The sequence below is a fragment of the Dermacentor silvarum genome, chromosome 1, assembly GCF_013339745.2.
Source record: "Dermacentor silvarum isolate Dsil-2018 chromosome 1, BIME_Dsil_1.4, whole genome shotgun sequence".
Classification (NCBI taxonomy): Eukaryota; Metazoa; Arthropoda; class Arachnida; order Ixodida; family Ixodidae; genus Dermacentor; species Dermacentor silvarum.
In genome coordinates, this window is record NC_051154.1 from 70,944,452 (window position 1) to 70,967,199 (window position 22,748).

A 22,748-nucleotide genomic window follows, 5' to 3' on the forward strand; every position below is an offset into this window, starting at 1 on the left:
GCAACCGTTAAAAATGTTTGAAAGTGGGTGCTAAAACACCCTGTAAACGCTGTTCGTGGCACAAAATTACTACACACGAAAGTGTTTATAGTCCATTAGAGTAGCGCTGAAATAGGAGCCATACGGTAAACAAAAACACGAGTGATTATCTAAGCCGTCCGTGTCAGTAAACTGCACACGACAGGGCATATTTCGCCTTCGGTGCGACGTAGTGCGAAAGGTGAACCGCGCTGTCTTCCTAGTAAAGCAGAGCGATATCTTCTTCACACGCTGCTGCTGAGACTGCAGCCTCAGCAAGCAAAGATACACCACTAGGAAGGAAGCCCCGTTGGCAACGAGCACCAAACTTAAAGACACGGAACGTCTTGGGTCGTCGTACCGTCTTCGCTACGGTAAGCTTGCTTGCACGTCGATTTTTCATTGTGCGAGACCGGAAGCTCGAAGACGAAACGACCATGTGGCACGCGGAACAATTTTCCCGAGCTTTTCTCGCGTTGTCTCAGTAAAGCGCAATAATGACAAAAGGTTTTACAGGCTTCTGCTTCCTACGAAGTTATCCTTTGTATCTGTTCAGCTGTAAACTCACTGTAGGGAAAGCGCTATAGTTTGCTTACAAAAAATTTGTAAAAATAAACGAGCAGGCGGGAGGAAAAAAATTACTTACCTAAGTATCTTTACTTAGATCGCAATTATCCGCTTCACAAACACGCTAGAAGCTCATTCGCATGCGCAAGCAAACCTCAGGCTGTCGAATAAAATGCGTTATAGACAGCCGCGAGCAGAGTTCTGTTAGTAGTAAATAATAACAGCCGCATTGCTCCTCCCACCTCTTTCTTGTTTCCGTGTGTTTAAAAAAATGCGGGCTTTAACAGACAAAAACAACTCACGGACTGAGATACTCGCCACAGTCTGAATGTCTAAGCACAGAGTCCAATGAGTCTAAGTGATACCACTTGTTTTTATTCCGCTGTAATCGTACAAGAAACACAAACCTCGGTGAGCTTCTTCTAGCTTGCTCGCCAAACTATCGTGAGGACGCCGATATTATCAGCAGACCATAGGACGACATATGACGCCGTTAAGCGCAACAATAGACTGCTATGCCTTGCATTACAGTATAGTGGACATTTGCTCAATTTCAGGGCTCTATTTTACTCAGACGACACCACACTTGTTTGGGGGAAATAATGTGCTTCGCTGCACTTCTTGGTGTCTGCGTGCTGCCACTCCTTACGCTGGCCTTTGACCCGTCTGACTGGGAAGTGACCCATGTGCCGGGACTAAGTGAACCGGTGAACTTCAAGCACTACTCTGGATTCCTGAACGCTGCCGATGGTCGACAGCTCCACTACTGGTACGACTCATTCCTTTTCTTGGTATGAGAGCAGACTTTTGTGTTCACTGTTCCTCGCAGGCTTTAGTGAGGCTTTATTAAGTCTGAACGAGTGTCTGAGTAGCAGACACATCTGTAAAAAGGAACACCCATGTCACAGTCACTACTGAATCAAGCACATGTTTTGTTGAAGGCGGCATATTCTGCAGTGTGAAGTAAGTCAAAGAAAAAAATACAATCTCATGTATGAGTGTTATTTTTTTTAGACTATACAGAACTTGTAAAACTAGCCTGTGGCAGACAGCGTAATTCTAGTCCTTGAACTGTGTTGCTCAAAGAGGAGGACAATGCTTGTACGTTTCGTTTATTTTTGGCTTTTTCTTTTTTAAGAAGAGCGCTTTTCGACAGTCTCAAGTTGCCCTATGGCAAACATTACTTTAGGCGTTCTGGACGAAGAAGGATAATGGTGTCACATCGCCACTGACCCAAATTTTTAAAGAAGGCCAAGCAAGATAAAGAAAATACCTAGAACTAGATCAAATTTAACCCAATAAAGGTGTCACTAAGATCCAATAAAAGTTCTGGTTAAAAATAAGTTACATTTTATTCATTATTTATGATGCCCTGAAAGACATGTCAAAATTTCTAGTAATCGTATAATCGTTCCTACACACTCTACATCGTTCAAAGTAGAACAATGCGACCTGGCAACCCAATATATCTTCTTTTTTTTTTACTTCCTATTGAGTATAGCCACGTGGCAATACGGGTAAAGAATAGATCTGCCAAAAGCGCCAGCTAAAATTGTAATTATTTTATTTATTTTCCTATGAACAGCCAGTTGCCTAAGTAATGCTACACAGTTAAAAAGGTAAAAAGAAGAATACAAATAAATACAAAGACAATGTCATAACACTCTTAAAGGAGAAAGTCTTTATTGGGTGAAATTGTTCCTAGCAAGACAAGCACCACTCAAAGCACAACGATAGCGGCGAGCAGTCGTCGGTCGTAGAAATCTAAAAACAAAAAAGAAAGAAAGAAAACGAGATTATGGGTTTTACGTGCCAAACCACGATCTGATAATGAGGCACGCCGTAGTGGGGGACTTCGGAATAATTTGGACCACCTGGGGTTCTTTAACGTGCATCTGAATCTAAGTACACGGGTGTTTTCGCATTTCGATGCCGCGACCTCGTGCTTAGCAGCCCAACACCATAGCCACTAAAGGCTCATTCACACTAGGCTGACACGACACCGATTTTAGTCTGCAGACTGTTAGCGACAGCGTTTTCCGCCCAGTAAACTGCTGTCGCCAACAGTCGGCAGACCAAAATCGGTGTGAATGAGCCTTAAGCAACCACGGCGGGTAACAACATTCTCGAGATTTCGCATACAAATCTAGGCGCGTTTTCCGCCGAGCTATAAAATTTTAACAGTGGTTAGATGGTTAAAAACGGCCGCCGAAAAAAGATAACGTACGTGGGCTAGTATTCAGATAATTTGCGCTATATTTTCCTGTTATGTTCCCTCACCTGATTTCATCATAATTCAAATCTGCCACTCGATGGGAAAGTATAGCGAGAAAATTTGTCTATTATATTACTCATGTTCATAGGTTTGTCTTAGACAATGTGTTTTCCAATCCTGCTTCTTTAGTCCGCATATGATAAGACGCTATAGTGCTAAAGTAAGCCTAACTCTGCGAATTATGGTTTTCTGGAACGTGACCTTTCGAACTTGGGTGTCTACAACTTTGAGCAATCCCTTATAATGCATTTATAAACAGCTATCCTTTATAAGTATTTGCTCATGCCAGGACCAACATAATTTTGTTGCTGAAGATGAAAGCCGTCCGTGTCAGGTTTTCTTGACAGGGAGAGCAGCGTACGTTGACATTGGCAATAAACATGGTCAAGGCAAAAGGCGTCGCATGACTGCACATTGCTCGCCCAGACCCACGGGCATCGCGCGTACTCCACCGGGCCTGATGCAGTGCGCCTGCAATCACTAGAGGCGGGCACAACGTCAGCAAGGGGCTCTTGTGGGGTTCCTCTGCAGCTGGCCACTGCGAGGAGAGTTCTCAGCATGAGGCAGTGGCGCAAGTTGCACCGACGCTCCCCAGCACCCGCGTACAACAGCAATGTGGCGGACTAAATACACAGACACGTTCGATAGGTAGTAAGATGAAACCGTTGTTAGCAGCAGCGTAACTGAACTGCGTGGCGCGGATTCAATTCGCGACGTCACGGACGCCACTCTAGGCGAGCGGAAGTGGCGAAAAATAAAATCACAGAGAGAGGTACTGGAAGAAAATAAAATTTTGCCACTGTGGCGCGGCGTGCGTCGTCAGGACGTCTGTAGGGTCGTTGGAGGGAAAGGCGGTGTGAATTCTGAATACGCCTTTTTCTTTGGTTTTGTTTTCGAGTGAGAACATGACGCATGCGGAATTCTCTGTGTACGCTCACAGTGTACGATGTCCAACAGCTTGCGACGCGTGACCTAAGTGCGCCGCCGACCGACCACATCTTTCAAAGTCTCTTCTCGTGATCATTTTCAGTATATTTTTTATGCGACTAAAGAGAAATAAAAAGACAATGGAAGGAACGAACGCCTTTCAATGACCCCTCTTCTTCACTTCACCCTCCCCGGCGCCGTCCTCTCTTACACCTAGCTCAAGTCGACGTCCCGGCAAGTGTGCAGTAAAACATAAGGGACAACATAACTTCGGTTCTGGCTAAATTACTGCCCGTTGTAGGTAGTGGCTGCTGCCGAACTAGTAAGTTGCTAGGGAACTTGCGCGATGTGAGCGAGACTTCGCACATGTCCAAAACAAACATTCGAGCACGTTATCTACAGCCGACTAAAATCACGCTGCCAATGCAGATCATATACGTTTGACAAAAATAACAAACTTGCTCTTGTGTTCTCAACAAAGACTTAGCACGCAAATAGCGCATGTCAGGTCACTACCAGAGGACGGAATCGTTAAAGCATTTTTGAAGTCGCATTATTTAGCAAATATTTAATACACCTATTACTTTGTATGATTGACTATCGCAAGTATTATTCAGTGATATAATTACTAGCTTGACTTCATATTATATAAGCGTTACTTCGTATTACTTGCGAGACAAAGGGTTTAAGGAAGATTGAGACGAACGGATCAACAGTGGACCAACAAGCAATTGCTGCGCTGAAGTCTCCATGTAGAAATGTCGGTTCCAGCCTGAGGCATCCTTTGTTCACCCGCTGCTCATCACTTCTTATTGCTTGGTATTACTGAAGTTGTATTACTTAGTGCAGACTAATACGACTTATTACGTAGTTCCACGGAACTATCTTCCCAAAAACGCAACACACTGCAAAGTTGTTGTTTTTTTCTATCCTTCTCGTTTACTTGAAAAATGCCACAAACAATTGAATGCCGCGGGAAAGGCTCATGAAGGGAGAATGTGGAATCCTCCTGAAAGTAGGACAAAGCTACAAATAACTTCGGGCTACATTGAACATCGGGGAAAAACTTGAGCTGGACGCGTTCAAAGACGCTGATTTTGCATTTTGTGTTTCGAAGGTTTATGGAGAGTCAACGGTCACCCGCCGACGATCCATTGCTGCTGTGGCTGACTGGGGGTCCCGGTTGCAGTGCGCTCTCGGCTGTGGCCACAGAGTCTGGTCCATTCCGCATAGGACCTCTTGGCGTAAACGTGACCATAAACCCATACAGCTGGAATAAGGCGAGTAGATTTCTCTTGACCGATGAGTGCACTTAGTTGGGCAGTGTTTCTCAAATGTTTGACCATCACGGAGCTCTTGAACTGTTGAAATCCAGGGTTCGCCCGAGGGCACCTTTTATGCCGAGTGCAGAAGAGACAGCCAGCCAGTTTCTCTGGTTAATCACTCTGCCTCGATCCTATCTTTTAATTTATCTCTCTCCCTTTGATCAAAAACGCGCGCCGAAAAAGAAACGTACGCGCGCCGAAAAAGAAACGTAAAATTTAGGACCACAACATCTAAAACAGGTCGCGTTCTCGGCTGCCAGAATCCAATTTTAGGGGCTTAAATCAATGCGTCCGATCTACGATAAAGGATAAAGAAGAAACGTGTTTCTCATGCGCCAAGAAGCGAGGACGCCTAGGTCAGCTTCTATTTATGACAGTTGAGGTCTGAACCATGGTCCAAGGTCTACCGGATTTAACATTTTCGGTTTGATCTTGATTAATGTGGAGAAGGCAGTTTCACTCGAATAGATCTCCACAAGCGCCTCGCAGCATACGTCTTTCAACTCTATAAAACTGGATAATTGATTTGACAGGCCGCCCTGAGGTCGACGTTGTTGTTTGACATCATCCAGCCATAAGTGGTCAGGTAGCAGATGCCAAAACAGGTCATTTTACAGTGTATCTGCACTTTGTTGTTGGTGGTGGTGCTGTTGTTGTTGTTGTCGTCGTCGTCGTCCCCCCTCCTCCTCTTCCTCGAAGGCGTTAGTTCAATGACATTTATATTTAAAAACGTGACGCCTATTTGACTGGATCACGGAGCGTAAGGTGTCCCGCTGAAAGGCTACTTATGCGGCGTTGCAAGATCTATCATGCGACTACGCGACATGACTACAATGTGCACGCGAGAAAGCAGCGGTGCACCAAGACTGTGCATGCTATCAAAGCAACGAAGAACAAAGAAGGAACTATTTTATCGGTACACTACTCTGAATAGTATCAAATTCCTTCATATTCTCCAGTTCTGAATGTTTGGGTGGTGGATTTCAAATGGTACTTTGAAGTAACTCGGTCCAATGCTTTAATAAATATCTTAAAGGGGCTCTGCAAAACCTTCCCGCTCCTCATGAATTTCTCCTGCAATCCCTCTACTTTCTCAGTTGCGAGTACTCTCGTTCAGGTGCAGTGCAGCTCATGCGGCGCTCGCATTACTTGGCAGGACTTGAGATGCCGCGCTTCCTCTTTACTTATATTCTTTCTCGCCGCTCAGTCTGCAGTGAACGTGTTCCACTCAAGCGTCCGGACAAACCCGCCAATGATGGGTTTCATATTTAATGACGGGGTAGCGCGCATCGTGACACCACAAAAAGGACAAAATCTCATGAACTAAAATGCATGAAATGGTTAACAGATGCGTTGCAGAGCTCCTTTAAAATCATCTTGCACCGCGGAGTACGTATACGTGGCATTCCGTGTGCACGTGTTATAGGACTTGAGCTGAGGGGTTGTGAATTCAGTGTTCCGCAGGAAAGGAAGTGCAGATGCACTCGAGAAAGTTTTTTTTTTTTTTTTTAACATTCGTACAAAGCTTTGCTAAGACTGTAAGCACGATTCTGCGCGAGTGCTCGACCGCTAAGCAAGCTCGATTCCCGTATTACACGAAAGCGCACACGAAACGAACGATGTGCAGTTTGTTAGTTCGCTTACAAGCTGAGCGCTTCACTCTTCATGTGACGACACTCGGTATTACCATGCTTTGTTCCAGGTCGCAAACATGATATTCCTGGAATCACCGGCCGGCGTGGGTTTCTCTTACGATCCCACCGAAGACTACGCCACCGACGACACCAAGGCAACCGAAGATACCTACCTGGCACTGTTGGATTTTTTCGAAAAATACCCTCAGTTTAAGAAGAATGATTTCTACGCGATAGGTGACAGCTATGGGGGCATTTTCGTCTCTCTTGTCATGCAGCGAATTCTGAGAAATCCACAAGGGCTGAATCTCAAGGTAAGCAAGTAATTTCCGTAGTCTGTACATAAGTGCTCAAACCATTGAACGGGCTACATGCTTAAAACTGCCTCGTTTTGTTGCGCAGAGCTGTTCCATGTATATCGAACAGCTTTTAAGTGCCATTATAATGGGCAGGCTGAAAGAGATTCGAAGAAAACAATTCTTATAGAGAAAGTAAAAAAAAACGAAAAATTTCATTTGCGCTATTCTAATGATGATGGATAATTAGCATAATGGTAGTTGGTTGCAAAGAATGGGCGTCTGTAACGTAAAGCTGTAGTATAACGCCCAAAGAGCACAACTTAAATATTTCTTGTGGGCAACCGTTTGTCCTATCGCGTTATATGACAGAAAAGCGACTGGGGCTAACCATGGAAAATGCTGTAGAATTAACAAACTCACTTCAATCTTTAAAGCGAAAAGCTGTTAATGATGCGCTCGGTGTCATCTTTGTCCTTCGCGCTTACCGTCCGCAATAAGAAACGCTCCTGGCTGCCTCTTCTCCTCGCTGCCTGACAGCGCTTCTCCAAACCGGTTTCAAGGAACTAACGCTACTCAGTGGCCGTCTTGATGGTCGCGCTAAGTGACAAGGCGGCGGTGTAACAGCGTCACTCGGTCAAAATGCCTTTTTTGTTTTGGTTCGCTTCAGACGCACTCGTTATCGCTGCGTTAAGCGGGTGTGCACTGCTATAGCACAGAGCGCCCGTCTCGGGGTCACCAAGTCAACCACTGAGCAGAAGGTTGGTCAAAATTTTTTTTGTTTTTTAAGAAATGCGCGAGGCGCGCATTTTTGTTGACGTTTTGCCGGCACGACATTAAACCGAGACAAATACAATTGGGAAAAAAATGTCGCAGTTTCACCCGAAAGGCGATGCATCAATTGCGATAGCAAATTAGTAGAGAGCTATACGGAGTAAGGATGGTAGTTTTATCAGCTGTATAAACTTGAACGTGCAGCAGCACCAGTAACGCGCAGAACTGTTGTCGACGCCGTCGGCGTCTTGCCCGCTTTCGCACCGAACGCGCGCGGCGTTGGTGACTGTTGCCGGTGCCTCTGGGGGCGGCTCGGAGTTTTTCGACGAGATCAGAACGGGACACTCGTCGAGCAGCGTCGGAAGTCTTTACCACCTTCTTGCCTCGCAACGTTTTTATATAAATACGCATTTGGTGCCGCAGCTAAACGTCGCCTCCCCTCCCGTCCCCCCCCCCCCCCCCCCACAGCCTTTCGGGCGATGGAAGAAGTCGCGTTTGCTCTCTCTCTATATATATGGTGATTGTAAAGAAGGAAAGAGACCACGGAGTAAGATAAGACGGGAGCGCCGACACCGCTCGTCTGGAAGGGAGACATTCTGAAACGCCCGTTCCTGCTTCACAGCGTGTTCGCCAGATGGTGCTACGAATGAGGAAAAACTCTGCAGCGGAGAGGCGGACCTAACAAACCGAAGGAGCAAAGGCGCGGGGACTCTCTCGCGGCGCCTGCTTGCCTATCCGTTTTGTCGCCTGCTCCGCGCACGCCCTGACGCCTGTAGCGCACATAGCTCGTGCGGTTCACGGAGTGACGTTAGCAGGAGAAACAAGTGCTGTATCACTTTATTTAATTTATTTTACACAGACCAAATGCAGGGCATTTGTCAGGTGGCCTACATGGAACTTTACAAGGCACAGGAACAGAAAATAAACAAATTACGGAAACTAAGACGGAAAGAAAAACTATATCGCAAATGGTAAGGCGAAATAATGGCAGTTCGGGTGGTCTCAAGCAATGACATCATCATCATCATCATCATCAGCCTATATTTATGTCCACTGCAGGACGAAGGCCTCTCCCTGCGATCTCCAATTACCCCTGTCTTGCGCTAGCGTATTCCAACTTGCGCCTGCGAATTTCCTAACCTCATCATCCCACCTGACTTTCTGCCGTCCTCGACTGCGCTTCCAGTGGTGGCGTGGAGTAGAGGTAGAACACCCGACTTCAAATCTGAAGGTCGTAAGTTCGAATCCTGCTCCATTGCACTACATTTTCAGGCATGGAGTGGTGCCTGACACCGGCAAAGAAAAAAAAAAGTACATATTGCCGAGAGCTAGTGGGGCTATACTAGTTCAGGTGCAACCAAACTAGGCAGGCCCACTAAGCTTCATCAAAGTCACTCCCTCACCAGAACAGGAATTGGCCTCCCTGGTGCAGTATTCGGCCACTACCTCCCTGATGACTCCGACAATTAACCCATGGCCCTCAGTTCCCAGTGGCTGCGGAGCACCTGACCAAGGCGGCGGTCAGACCTGCTACGCGGCAGAGGGTGCTAAGAATCTCTGGGTGAAGGCAGGCCGCCAATGGAAACTGAACCTGGCAACGTTCAACACGCGCACCCTCTCGAGTGAGGCTAGCTTAGCAGGACTATTTGAAGAATTATCAGGCATTTCCTGGGATATTATTGGCCTTAGTGAGGTTAGAAGAACTGGTGAGGCTTACACAGTACTGACTAACGGCCACGTCCTCTGCTACAGAGGTCTTCCAGATAAGAAAGAATCCGGGGTAGGATTTCTAGTGCATAGCAACGTAGCGGGCAACATTGATGAATTCTACAGCATTAATGAAAGGGTAGCAGTCGTCGTAATGAAGCTGAATAGGAGGTACAAAATGAAGGTAGTGCAAGCCTATGCCCCAACCTCTAGTCACGATGATGAAGAAATAGAACAGTTTTATGAAGATGTTGAACTAGCAATGAGAAAGGTGCAAACTCAGTATACTTTAGTCATGGGCGACTTCAATGCAAAAGTGGGGAAAAAGCAGGTTGGTGAGCAAGCCATTGGTAACTACGGCATCGATTCTAGGAATGCAAGAGGAGAGATGTTAGTAGAATTCGCGGAAAGGAATAGGCTCCGAATAATGAATACCTTCTTCAGGAAGAGCAGCAACAGGAAGTGGACCTGGAAAAGCCCTAATGGAGAAACAAGGAATGAAATAGATTTCATACTCTCTGCCGATCCAAGCATAGTGCAGGATGTAGAAGTGTTAGGTAAGGTTAAGTGCAGTGACCATAGGTTAGTGAGGTCTAGGATTTCTCTCAATTTGAAGAGAGAGAGAGTGAAATTAGTCAAGAGGAAACAGGCCAACCTAGAGGCAGTCAGGGTAAAAGCAGACCAATTCAGGCTGGTGCTCGCAAACAAATATGCAGCTTTAGAACAGGAAGATGAAGATAACATAGAGCTAATGAATGAAACCGTAACTAGGCTGATCTCAGAAGCAGCAATTGAAGTGGGAGGTAAGGCACCAAAGATACCTGTAGGGAAGCTCTCCCAAGAAACAAAGGACCTAATAAAGAAACGGCAAAACATGAAAGTGTCCAACTCAAGAGATCAGATAGAATTCGCTGAACTGTCAAAACTGATCAACAAGAAGAAAGTAAGGGATATTCGAAATTATAACGTGGGAAAAATTGAGGAAGCCGTAAAATATGGACGCAGCATGAAATCAGTAAGAAGAAAACTAGGCATAGGACAAGGCAAGATGTATGCACTGAAAGATAAGCATGGTAATATCATCAGCAATTTCGATGACATAGTAAAAGCAGCAGAAGAATTCTATACTGACCTGTACAGTAGCCAAAACAGCCAAGCTTCTTCCATTCGAAATAGTGATGAACCGGATACAGAAGCTCCTTCTATAACTAGCGATGAAGTTAGAAGGGCCTTGAAAGATATGACCAGGGGAAAAGCGCCTGGAGAAGATGGAATAACAGTAGATTTAATCAAAGATGGAGGAGATATCATGCTTGAAAAGCTTGCGGCCCTTTATACGCAATGCCTCACCACTTCAAGTGTACCAGAGAGCTGGAAGAACGCCAACATTATACTTATCCATAAGAAGGGAGACGTTAAAGAACTGAAGAATTACAGACCCATTAGCTTGCTTTCAGTATTGTATAAAATATTCACCAAGATAATTTCCAATAGAATCAGAACAACACTTGAATTCAGTCAACCAAGAGAACAGGCAGGCTTCAGGAAGGGGTATTCTACGATGGACCATATCCATGCCATCAATCAGGTAATCGAGAAATCTGCGGAGTACAATCAACCTCTCTATATGGCTTTCATAGATTATGAAAAGGCATTCGATTCAGTAGAGATATCAGCAGTCATAGAGGCATTGCGTAATCAAGGAGTGGAGGAGACATACGTGAATATCTTGGCAAATATCTACAAGGATTCCACAGCTACCTTGGTTCTCCACAAGAAAAGTAGAAAGATACCTATCAAGAAAGGGGTCAGGCAAGGAGACACAATCTCTCCAATGCTATTCACTGCATGCTTAGAAGAGGTATTCAAGCTCTTAGACTGGGAAGGATTAGGAGTGAGGATCGATGGCGAATATCTCAGCAACCTTCGGTTTGCAGATGACATTGTCCTATTGAGCAACAATGGAGAGGAATTACAACAAATGATTGAGGACCTTCATCGAGAAAGTGCAAGAATTGGGTTGAAGATGAATATGCAGAAGACAAAGATAATGTTCAATAGCCTGGCAAGGGAACAAGAATTCAGGATCGCCCATCAGCCTCTAGAATCTGCAAAGGAATATGTTTATCTAGGTCAGTTACTCACAGGGGACCCTGATCATGAGAAAGAAATTTACAGAAGAATAAAATTGGGTTGGAGTGCATACGGCAGGCATTGCCAAATCCTGACTGGGAGCTTACCACTGTCGTTGAAAAGAAAAGTGTACAATCATTGCATTCTACCGGTGCTAACATACGGGGCAGAAACTTGGAGGTTAACAAAGAAGCTCGAGAACAAGTTAAGGACCGCACAAAGAGCAATGGAACGAAAAATCTTAGGAGTAACGTTAAGAGACAGGAAGAGAGCGGTGTGGATCAGAGAACAAACGGGGGTAGACGATATTCTAGTTGACATTAAGCGGAAGAAATGGAGCTGGGCAGGCCATGTAATACGTAGGATGGATAACCGGTGGACCATTAGGGTTACAGAATGGATACCAAGAGAATGACATACGGCAGCAAAAAGAAGCTTTTATGCAAAAGCTGACGTCTATCACTCTTTTTTATCTGAGCCCGCATCAAGTGCTAAGATGCTTCGCTTGCTTCTTTGTTTCTCGGAGTGCTTTTTGTGTCGACCGGTTCTCTTGCGAGCAGAGTCGCCACATTCTCACTAAACATAATAATTGGGAATTCTTGCCAGTGTTTCCTGCGTATTATTTCACAAGAGAAGCTCTGATTATGTGTCTGCATAACTGGGCCGGAATCATCTCAAAGGCAAGGCTGAGAATTTACAGGGTAGTCAGCCGGTATTTACTTACACTGGCTAACCTCCTTGTCTTTCTTTCCCTTTCTCTCTCTATATATTACGGCATGTCTCTGGACAAGGGAAGGCACCTGCACTGTGTGTAGTTGTAGACAAATTTAAATTGAGCTCCTCCCGTCCTTCCGCGTTGGAGTCTTCTGGTTCGATCCTCCTGGCATTCAGCATCATTGAGCTACGCCAGGCTTCCCTAAACAAATTGAAGGAACTGCTACGCTTCGAAGTCGAGGCACTTTCTTTACATCTAGTAGAACATCGCCTTTGTCTTTGCTGAAGTAACTATCAAAAATAAGCTGCTTCTCGAAGTGTCGCGCACGTATTTTGTCCATTGCTTTAAGCGCTCGCTTACTTTCAGGAATTTTTTGACGCCACTGGTGCAGTAGTTGAAGATCAGATGGCGCCGCGAAGAGAGAAAACTTCTCGCGTCCTTTGCCATACCCAAATTTATAAATAGCCGGGAACAAAACACTGTCCTGTTGCTCAGTCTCTTCACGCACAAGTATCACGATACCTTCTTCCGTCAGGCATGAATAAGCATACTGCAGACATGGTAAACAAAGCGAGGAAGACGAAAATTTCGCACCTTCGCTGCCGCGCTGACGTTGAGGAGTGAAAACAAGTACTTCTGTTGTGTCTTTTTGTACGCCATCATTTATCGTCTGTTTCCTCTAAAGACATGTAAAAATGTTTCGTATACGTGCATAAAAGCGCTACCGCGTGTTTATTTGCGTTTTTATTATTTGTACGCATATATTTTTTGTGTTTGATTGCTGTTACATTGAGGCGGACGAGGGCCCACGTTTCAAGCAGACGACATGCTCTACGTGTGCCACCCTGCCGGTTCCGCGCTGCCGTCGCCACCGGCCGCCGCCACTCAGCGCATGCTCACATGGAAGCAAGCTGTTGAGTGTTTTCCACGCGCCTCGACAGATGGCGCTACGCGATGACTAATTTAGCGTTACACGGTTTGTCCCGAGCGAATGCATTGCGCGGCGGCGGAGTCGGCGCTCCTCTTTATCTTACTCCGTGAAAGAGACGCTTAATTCTGCAGCCCTTCAGGGAGCACGGCGCAGAACGCGCGTTTGTTCTCCGCCGTGCGTTATGCACCCCGTGAAAGCGCGCATCCCTCGCGCGCTTTCACTCGCACATACAGCATACGGCGCGCGGCGACGATTTCATCACCGTTTCACGTCATACGGAGCCTCACGGCGACGGCGACAACGACGCCGACGGCAGAAATCCGCTTGGAGTGTCCATATAATTGCTATCGCAATAAAACATAGCTCTGTAAAGTGTTGACTATGAGATTTTCGAAGGGGATACACAATTTGATATTCGAACCTACGTGAGTATACATATATTTATTATTTATGTAATTTATTTTGATTAATTACCTACTTAATGACAACAGAAAACAATTATCCAGTTTGCGCAAGGCGTTAGCTAAAAATGCCTATGGTCCAGTCTTTGCATCTCGTAGCCTCTTGTTTTAAATAGCTTAGTCTGCGTTAACTGGGACAACCTGTATAGTGTAAGCCGTGCAAGTTTCCCAGAATATTCTTTTCTTTTACAACGAAGCTGTTAAGGGCTCGCTCTTCGATGGTCGTGTCCGGATATAGAAAAAATTCTCATTGGCCGTATGCTATATGTGCGAGTAAAAGCGCGCGAGGGCGAGGGACGTGCGCTTTCACTGGGAGCGAACACACGGCGGAGAGCAAACGTGGCTTCCCAGTAGAAGGGGAGCTGTGGTCGAGGAGGGCATCGAGGCACCCTAGACTGGGCGTGTGCGTGCCCGCTCTCCCACTGCGGCGCATGCGCGCGCAGCCCTGCCGGCCTCTACCACCTGTGCCGTCTAAAATCCCTATATAAGAAAAGTACCGCCATCTACTCTTTCCTCCGCCGCCTCCTCTCCTAAAGCAATTGTTTTTTTTTTTTTAGTTTTTGCTTGCGAAAACAAGTCGACGGTGGCGCACCTAGAAAGTCCACGTTGAAGCTTTCAGGCCGGGCCACGGTGTAAGAGGTAAGCTACTTCTTACACCGTAGGCCGGGCCCGCGCCGCTGCCGTCGCCGCCGCCGCCGGCGACTGCGGCTGCGCATAGGACTTTTAACATGGCTCTGAGGCGGAAAAAAAAAATATAAAGAAGTGAAAGCGCGCGCTATCATCGTCCAATCGGAGATACAGGAGAGAGAGAAGCGGCGTTGATCAAAGGATGGCGGTACTTATATAGGGACTTAAGAGCCGCCGACTCTCTCAGGGCTCTCGCCCGCCTCTCCCCTAACAGTGGGCCTCTTCGATTATCCGTCTCTGACAGTCCCGGACTGTCCGAAAGACTGCATACGCAACGCTCATTGGCTGAAAGCACCGTCTCAGGCAGTCCGGGACTGTCACGAACGGATAATCGAAGAAGCCCAGTGTCGACAACAGCGTTTAGCCGTTTTGTCAAGTAGACATCGCGCTAGCGCTCTTATCAGTTGCCCTTACGACTCGCCATGACCCGGTAGCGTGCCGTTCATTCGGAGGAACAACGCAACGAGCGACTGCGTGCCCAGAAGCGCGAATGGGCGCGCAAACGCCGCGAAAGAGCGTACGCAGCAGAACGTACGTCCAGTGGTTCGGAAGCCCTAGCCTAACAAGAGGTCGTTTTCCAAGTACGCCGCGAACGACAGCAGAGCCAACAATGTCATCGGCGCCGGCAGGCCAACGCCACGGACGACGATAGGGCCAAAGAATCCAAGCGCAAGCGCGAGGCCCGCCTACGGCAGGATGCGGCGTTTTGCCCGCGTTCGCACCGAACGCGCGCGGCGTTGGTGACGTGTTTATGAAGAACGTGCCAACCTTTGCCGTGCACCCTATGGCGGTGTACCGTAGCGACCGTAAGGCCATGGTCCCTGTGGTCACTAAATAAATGAAAACCACGGGATCATTGTCACGAGCGGAAGTAGAAGAAGAAAAAGAGGAGAGAGAAGAAGAGGAAGAAGCTGACGTGGCCTGGAAGGAGCGAGGTGGCAGGAAGAAAAGAAGGAAGAAGTCCGCTAGGAGACTGGGCGAAGAAACAAATTATTCTTGGAATCGACAGTGGTGTCCTAACCGGCAATTCGAAGTAACATATACAAGGCTGCGTTGCCGCATTCCACAACTAAATTTTTATTTACACAGATGTGGTCTGGTGGCATCCCCATTATGCTACCTCTGCAATGAACCAGAATCCATCGATCACTTTTTATTATCGTGTCGGAGGTTTTCTACTCATCGACAACGATGTTTGGAAATCCCACTTCGCAATATAGGACTGCCATTAAGCAGTTCAGTTAGACTCTCACTTGGAGCCACGGTGTTGGGATATAGCCACGGGAATGTTTGCCGAGCCATTTATAATTTTCTTTGTGATACAAAAAGATCGCCTCATTAATTTTTCTAATTTTCCACGATTGATTTACTTATCCTTCAATAAATTATACATTTAACAAATTCAGAAAGTAATGTCACAAAATCACAATTATATTATTATTATGATTATTCAAAGTTTACGTCTATCCTTTACTGTATTTAATTTATTATTAAATTCAAATGACTAGTCCTATCTAGGCAAGGCTGACTAACTTATTATAGACTACTTAATTCTATTACTATTGTTTCGTTTCCCATCTTGAATTATTCACTTATTTTCCTTCATTTTTTATTACTCATTTATTTCTAAACTAATTTATCTTACATTTCGATCATAATACCACCCGGTTCGTGGCCTATCCCCCACAGTGGGTTGTGCCATTGATTGAGGCATCATCATCATCATCAACAACAAGGCGGTGAACCAATGGCGTCGAGATCGAAGAGTTGAGTAGGAGGAGGACACCAGTGGCCCTGCACCAGTCGGACTTGATCCTCCACGCCGCGCGGCTGTGCACCGTGGTCGCCTGCAAAGGCTTGGTCCGAGGACAACGGCCCCGTCCTATGCTACGGGATAACCTCACCGACGACATCGCTCGACAAGCCAAGCCGATTCTGTGGAGACAGCCATCATCAGAGACGCCAGCATTCCACCGGGCCATGCGCAAAAAGCACATCAAAGCCGACATGTAAGCGCCACATCGCACGTGATTAGGACGTTTTAAGAAGGACACATCAAACTCGGTGTAACGATTCTTGCGGTTGTGTATAGGTTTGACGTGAACTTATCGGTGTGGTATATCACAAATGTGTTTTGTGTGTCTTTGTCCGGATTCATGTCGTGCAACGGTAACCGTGACAAATCATATATATTTCTCATTCTTTAATAGTTCAAATAGCCAATTACACCATCACATCTTAATAGTCATAATTGGAAATACATAATTCCCACCATAGTACAGCTTCGCTGGTCTTCCATCTCCACCCCAGTGGAAGGGCTGACAGCTTTTTTTTTATTTTTTGACTTTTGTATACGCCGTCTCTTGGGAAGCGGAGCTGGTGACAAAATCGCCAGCAATAACACTGGCTGAAACGGATACGAAGCTCCATCTATGTATATTTAGGGCATCTTTCAGATTGCATGCAGCTGTACAGTATAGCAACATTGTAAGCTTTCACACATTAGTGGGTGCGGTTATCTATAAGTGAGGCACCAGAATTTTAACAAAGACGACGTCAAACTGCATTTCCTCTCGCACTACACCAAACAGAGCAGCAATTTGCACTTACCATATGCGTAACAGAAGTCATATTTCACGCGCTTTATAGACTTTCTAAGGCGTTCTTCAGACGTCACGCTGCGTTTTCTGTATGCTCAACAGTTTCAGAAATGAAAACTGTTTATTTATGTATATATGCTAAAATGTATATATGTTATAGTGTCTTTGTGATAGCGTTTGGTGGCCGATTTTATTCCTGTTATAACTGTATTTGGAGTGATGTTGAAGATGTACAGGGCTGAAAGAATAGTGCCTAAAGAGCGCGTCAGCAATCCAGTTGAGTAAAAGAGCTAAATTGTATATCTGTCGCGTGAGCAAGTTCTGCAGATTTAGCTAATTTGTGCACTAATGAAATCGCAGTTTTTAGAGCCTAAGCATTTTGTATAACTGAGCTTGAGCTTGAAATACAAGGGAGGAGGAGGAACGGAGGACGAGATGACACACTTTAGTGATGCTTTGAAGACGCGTTCCACCATCACTTGTGTATATATGAATCATTTGATTAAATGAAAGGAAGAATATCGTACCGTGCATGCGGTTCTCTTATATTCACAAATTCTCAATCTGCTAAATTAGATGTGACGCAATAAATTATTCCTCATCTTGCATACTAATAAAATGTGGTGGCATTATTTTCTGTTTTGTTTTTTTCTTGCCAAGGGTTATGCCATCGGAAACGGAGCTGTGGATTTCAAACTGCACTTCAAGGCCACCATATTTTATGCTAATTATCACAGCCTTTTGGGGCACGAGTAAGTTTTGGTACTAATCTGTTGCCTTCACGAAAGATGGTACACACATGACACCGTTGGAGATCTGAACGCTGAGGCATTCGGGCTTGAGACCGCAGTTTGTCGTCTTTTTTTTTTTTCGATGTTTTCCTATATTGACGAAGCCATGCCACCAGCATGCTGCCACATTTTCCCCCTAATTACGACACATGATTATAGATTGGCGGAGCTTTATTGCGCATTGCCTTAATTGCTGCCAACATGCCTTGTAAAATTTGAATGTTAAACAATCCCTGCCGATTCCATGAAGTTCAAGGGTTGCTTCACGAAGCAAACCTTGAAGTTCCTATACCAAGGCCGCATTTCTCGTGAGTAACTTCGGAAGTACACTTTTGCTTTTAACCATGGGTAGCAGCATCGCCATATTAACATTTGCGTGAAATTTTTGGGGAAGAAAGTTGTCAGAGACACTGAGGAATCTTCCACTTAGTGGGAAAATTCGGCCGCTGCGCTCATACCTTAAGCAGGCTACCTGGGAACAAGTTATGAAGCTCTCTGGCCCACTTCTTCGACCCCAACGATGTGCTACTTGTTTGAGCGAATGCTGACCGGTCACCTTTCTCGGTGGTTTGAACACAACGAAAAATCAATAGACACACCATGAGAGAAATTACGACTCCCTCGCCTCAGACGAACAGTTCAAGAGTACCAAAACCTCACACCATGTGGTAGTTTGCTAAAGCGAGAGCAAGCAAGAAATTGAAAAATGTGTCACATTCTGGTAGTCGCGATGCTCCACTTATTTGCTTCAATGATTGTCCCATAAGTGCGATCTTCGATGATCCTCCTCTGTAGTATTGCACGACGACTATGACCAACAAGACAACCAAGCTTCTTCGACGTTCGAGACAACTTTGTAAGCAGCTGAGAAGGCCGTAACTAGAGGAGGCTGCGTTATCTACACTGACAGGGGGTTAACACGAGAGGAAGACAAGTAGATTTCTTGTGCCCTAGACATTCTGGAATTCAAGTTACCCAGAACTATGCAACATGCGTTCCAGATCCATTGTTACTTGTGAGGCGGACAATAAGCTATGCGATGGAAGCCGCCATCAAGTTGCCCAACGTCAACGAGGCTGATATATACTTGTACAGTGACTTACGCAGCACAGTTAAGGCCCTTCAACAAGAGACCAAAACGCGGCGCACCTGTTAACAAATTTATACGCCTAGCAAGTCTTCACTGGATGCAAGATTTTATTGGATGCCGGCACGGGGTCAGGGCCCCTACAGTGAAATGACGGACTGAAATGCTAGCTTTTTCTCCTCACCTGGAGCCCCTGTTTCCATTCCTTCTGACTGCCGCTGCGTCTTTATTGCCCGAAAATATATCCTCTGACGAGACACGCGTGCTTTTAGTCACCCTCTCGTGTCTTCTCCTTTCCCCACAATCCTTTTACCGATGAAGAAAGTTTCTTCAGGCCATACCGGCCTTTACGCACACCGTCACTTGAGCCTGGGATAGGCTGCAGTAGAAGGGAAACTTTCCCTGGTTGGCGAATGTACATACTTGACATAAAAATGCTAAAAAAAAAAACAGGACGAAAGGTAAGTGCAAACATGAGCTATCGGGTGTGTGTTTATTTAACATTGTTGTGTCAAGTATGAACTGGGGTATAATTCGCAGACCATGTCTAGTCTCCGACGTGTTCTGCTCCGGAGCCTGTAGTGGATGCGTATCTATTTTAGGGTCCGTGAAATAACATTCATATTATTGCGATAGCAATTATATGGACACTTCTACCGGATTTCTGCCATCGCCGTCGTCGTCGCCGTCGCCGTGAGGTTCCCTATAGATAAAATCTTCGCCGCGCGCCGTATGCCCGAGCGGAAGCGTGCGGGGACGCGCGCTATCACGGGGAGCGAACGCACTCAATCACCCACGCGCAAGCAAGGAAGCGCGAAGCCAGCGCCGGAGCGAGCGCGGGGAGGGGTGGGGGGGGGGGGGGGGGGCGCACTTCTACACTGCCAACAACCGCGCTCGTCGCTCGTCCGCACCGTCTCTTATCTCCACACGGCTCTGACCTTTATGCGCCGTGCATTCGCCGCTCAGTTTCCGTTGAAGCGATAGACCGCACGTACCTTCGCCCGCTGCTGCGGCGTATATATGCGCTTGCTGCCAGCGTTTTGACCGTCGTTGTCTGCAGTCATTCAGTGTGATCTATTCATGTTTGTTTGTGCGCGCTCACACCACGCTTGTTCAATCAGTTAGTAATAGCCGGGCCACATTTTCCAACGCACGCTACACATGCAATGCTGCCCGGGTCGGCAGTGCAGCGCTACAGGTGTGTCCCTTCGCACGCGCTGCCCACGGGAAGCGCTTCTCATCAACACCACCGTTTCACACGCACCTTCTCGTGGTCATCGAGTCTCTCTTCATGTCGGTCTACTTACGCCGCAGCACACCTGCTTACTTAATCAGCTCATGTTTACTACAATTCATACTGCTACCAAAGCCGCTCACCTTACTTCTTATGACATTGCTGTGTTGCTATCGCATTCACTGCTTCGCCCTTAGGGCGAAACTGTGACATTTCTTTTAGGTTCCGAAGTGACCGGCTTGACGACTATGGTCGAGCGATGGCTTATGCACAACACATTTTAAATGTCACTCCTCCTGTATCTGCGCAAAGTGTGCCTCTGCGATTTTATTTTATTTCATTTTCACGTTATGCCGCGCGGCCAACCTATGTGAAAAAGAAAAAGAAACACACACAGAGGAAGCATCGAAAAATTATTGTCAAGCGAAGCCTCTCATTGTTCTACTGTCTTGGCCGCTTCTCACCACTGTCGATATTCTCTTCTTTTGGCTAACGCAGCTTTACGTGCTACGTCTATCCATTGATCGACGGGCTGCTCCACTTGTAGCTATCTCTATAGTGTTACACAACTCGCCAACTCAGAGCACCGGTAACACACGCCACTGAGGCACGACCGAGCGCAGCTGTGCAGTCATCGCGGCTATAGGATGGTGTCATCCCTTAAGCAACACCTCCTCCTCAGCTCTCTCACCCCAACCCCACCAAATCACCTCGTTCTCTTCACCGTCCAATCATTGCAACATCAAAGCACGTCTCGCTCCGCAAAGAAAGCTTCCCCTAAAAAAAAAAAAAACACTGACCGATGAACTCAACTAATGGTACGTAATAGCGTCGTTTAGCCATTTGTTCAACCAGTGCGCGTGGATGTTACGCATGCACGAGCTACCTTTTAATTTTACATTTTAAGACAGGTTGCACATTCATAAGGAGCAAGACCTGCTGCATTATCTCCACTTTGCAAGGTGACGTGGGTAGATAACTATATTTCTTTAGCAAAACGAAAAACGCTATCATGCCTTTTTTTTTTTTTGTCACAACCTGAGGGAACCTAATTCGATGGCCTCAACACCGACGAACCAAAGGAAGAGTGTGCTGACTGCCTATCTCTCACATTACGCAGAGGACCTCTCAAGTCACCGTTTATTGCTCGCCACTCTCACTGTCGCTACGTGAAGTGTGTGCTGAGGCTCAGAAGGACGGTATACCATCCTATGACGCTGTAAATGACCATCGCATACACGGTGACTACGAGGCATGGAATCGGAAAACGCAGGTCCTTATTCCATAGCGCGCCTTACGATGTGGCAGTGCGGCGATTGGGGCGTTGTTCCGCAGCCCACGCATTCTTCATTCGTGGCGGGGTAACGACGAAAGAGGTTACGCTTTCTCTACGTTCACACCTTGCCAGCCTTCTCTCTAGCTGCGGCACTTTACGCATCCCATTGGCTACACGAAATGTTTCGAGCAGCTGTCATAAGCCGACTTCCGAAGAGACTTCATTAGGTACATCTCAGTGCGTCTTACTGCGCAACTATAGAATAAAAGCCCCGCAGAACAAAAAACTGCGGTGTTGACGCTTTCGATTAATTTCAGAAGAGGGCACTCTGAACTTTTTATGTGTAAAAACAGAAAATGATAGCGTGCTTCTCATTAAAAGAATAAATGAACGTTGCAAAACATTTGTACCCCTCAGCTTTATAGTGAGTAGGCTGTGTCAGCCTAAAGATCGACACATTGAGGAAGTAAGCCGTAAACATAGCAATCTACTAGAAGTATTCGGCTGGTACGACAGTCTACGTCTGACTTTTGTTTCGAATTTATGTGGTCTGCATGCTAGAAAGTATTCGCTGCTGGAAGCTCACGTCGTACATTACTGCATCACTGTTTAATCATTATGAGATTTCTCTGATCCGGGCCTTTAACTACAGCACTGGGAACCTAATCGACGCGTTCCTATAACAAACTTTTTTTTGCAGCCTCTGGGACAAGATTACTTCGAACTGCTGTAACAACAGCATCTCCGAGGAAACGTGCGACTTCTCAATGGATCCCGCGAAGCTTGCCTGCACTGTTCCGGTATTTAACCACTCTTTTCCTCGCTCAGGCCACTGTAGAAAAGTAAAATTCAACGTCAGCAGAAGTATATTGTTTCGAAAAGCTTGTGGGGTTTTATGCAACGCTTCGTCAAAACCAAGCAGTGTGAACGGTGACCGCCGAAACCTTCAATAATTAAGTTGCATGTGTTTACGACGTCACTGCCCAGCTCACTTTTCTCCGTCGGCAGTATGCTAGTTGCATTGAATACAGAAAAAAAAATCGATGGTTGACACAGTAGCTAACCACAGTGTACTACTTCCCAAGCAATTTCGCATACGCAGGCTATCCAAACACGTCTTTTATTAATTTTTTAATATATTTGCAGAAGTCCCACGCAGGAATGCTGCCAAACGTACCATCGTGTTACAACGAATCTGTTGTGAGTAAAATAGCACGAGTACTTGCGATGGGTGGTCAGAGTAGTCGCGTCTGACTAGTCGAGACATTGTCACGAGTAGTAAGCATGTAGGTGTCTTCCCCTAGCTCCAG

The 22,748-nt window shown here is 46.2% G+C and overlaps 1 protein-coding gene across 2 annotated transcripts in view; it reads left to right on the plus strand.

Annotated features, from left to right (window-relative positions):
- Positions 1-267: 267 nt before the first annotated feature.
- LOC119445696 (lysosomal protective protein) overlaps positions 268-22,748 on the plus strand; it is a 33,229-nt gene continuing 10,748 nt past the window's right edge. For both annotated transcript variants that reach the window (XM_049669295.1, XM_049669297.1), the window contains exons 1-6: positions 268-392; positions 1,143-1,354; positions 4,905-5,067; positions 6,815-7,060; positions 17,711-17,802; positions 22,139-22,238. In XM_049669295.1, the coding sequence (XP_049525252.1) occupies positions 1,188-1,354; positions 4,905-5,067; positions 6,815-7,060; positions 17,711-17,802; positions 22,139-22,238 (768 nt within the window). In that variant the 5' untranslated portion in view covers positions 268-392; positions 1,143-1,187. The remainder of the gene's footprint in view (positions 393-1,142; positions 1,355-4,904; positions 5,068-6,814; positions 7,061-17,710; positions 17,803-22,138; positions 22,239-22,748) is intronic.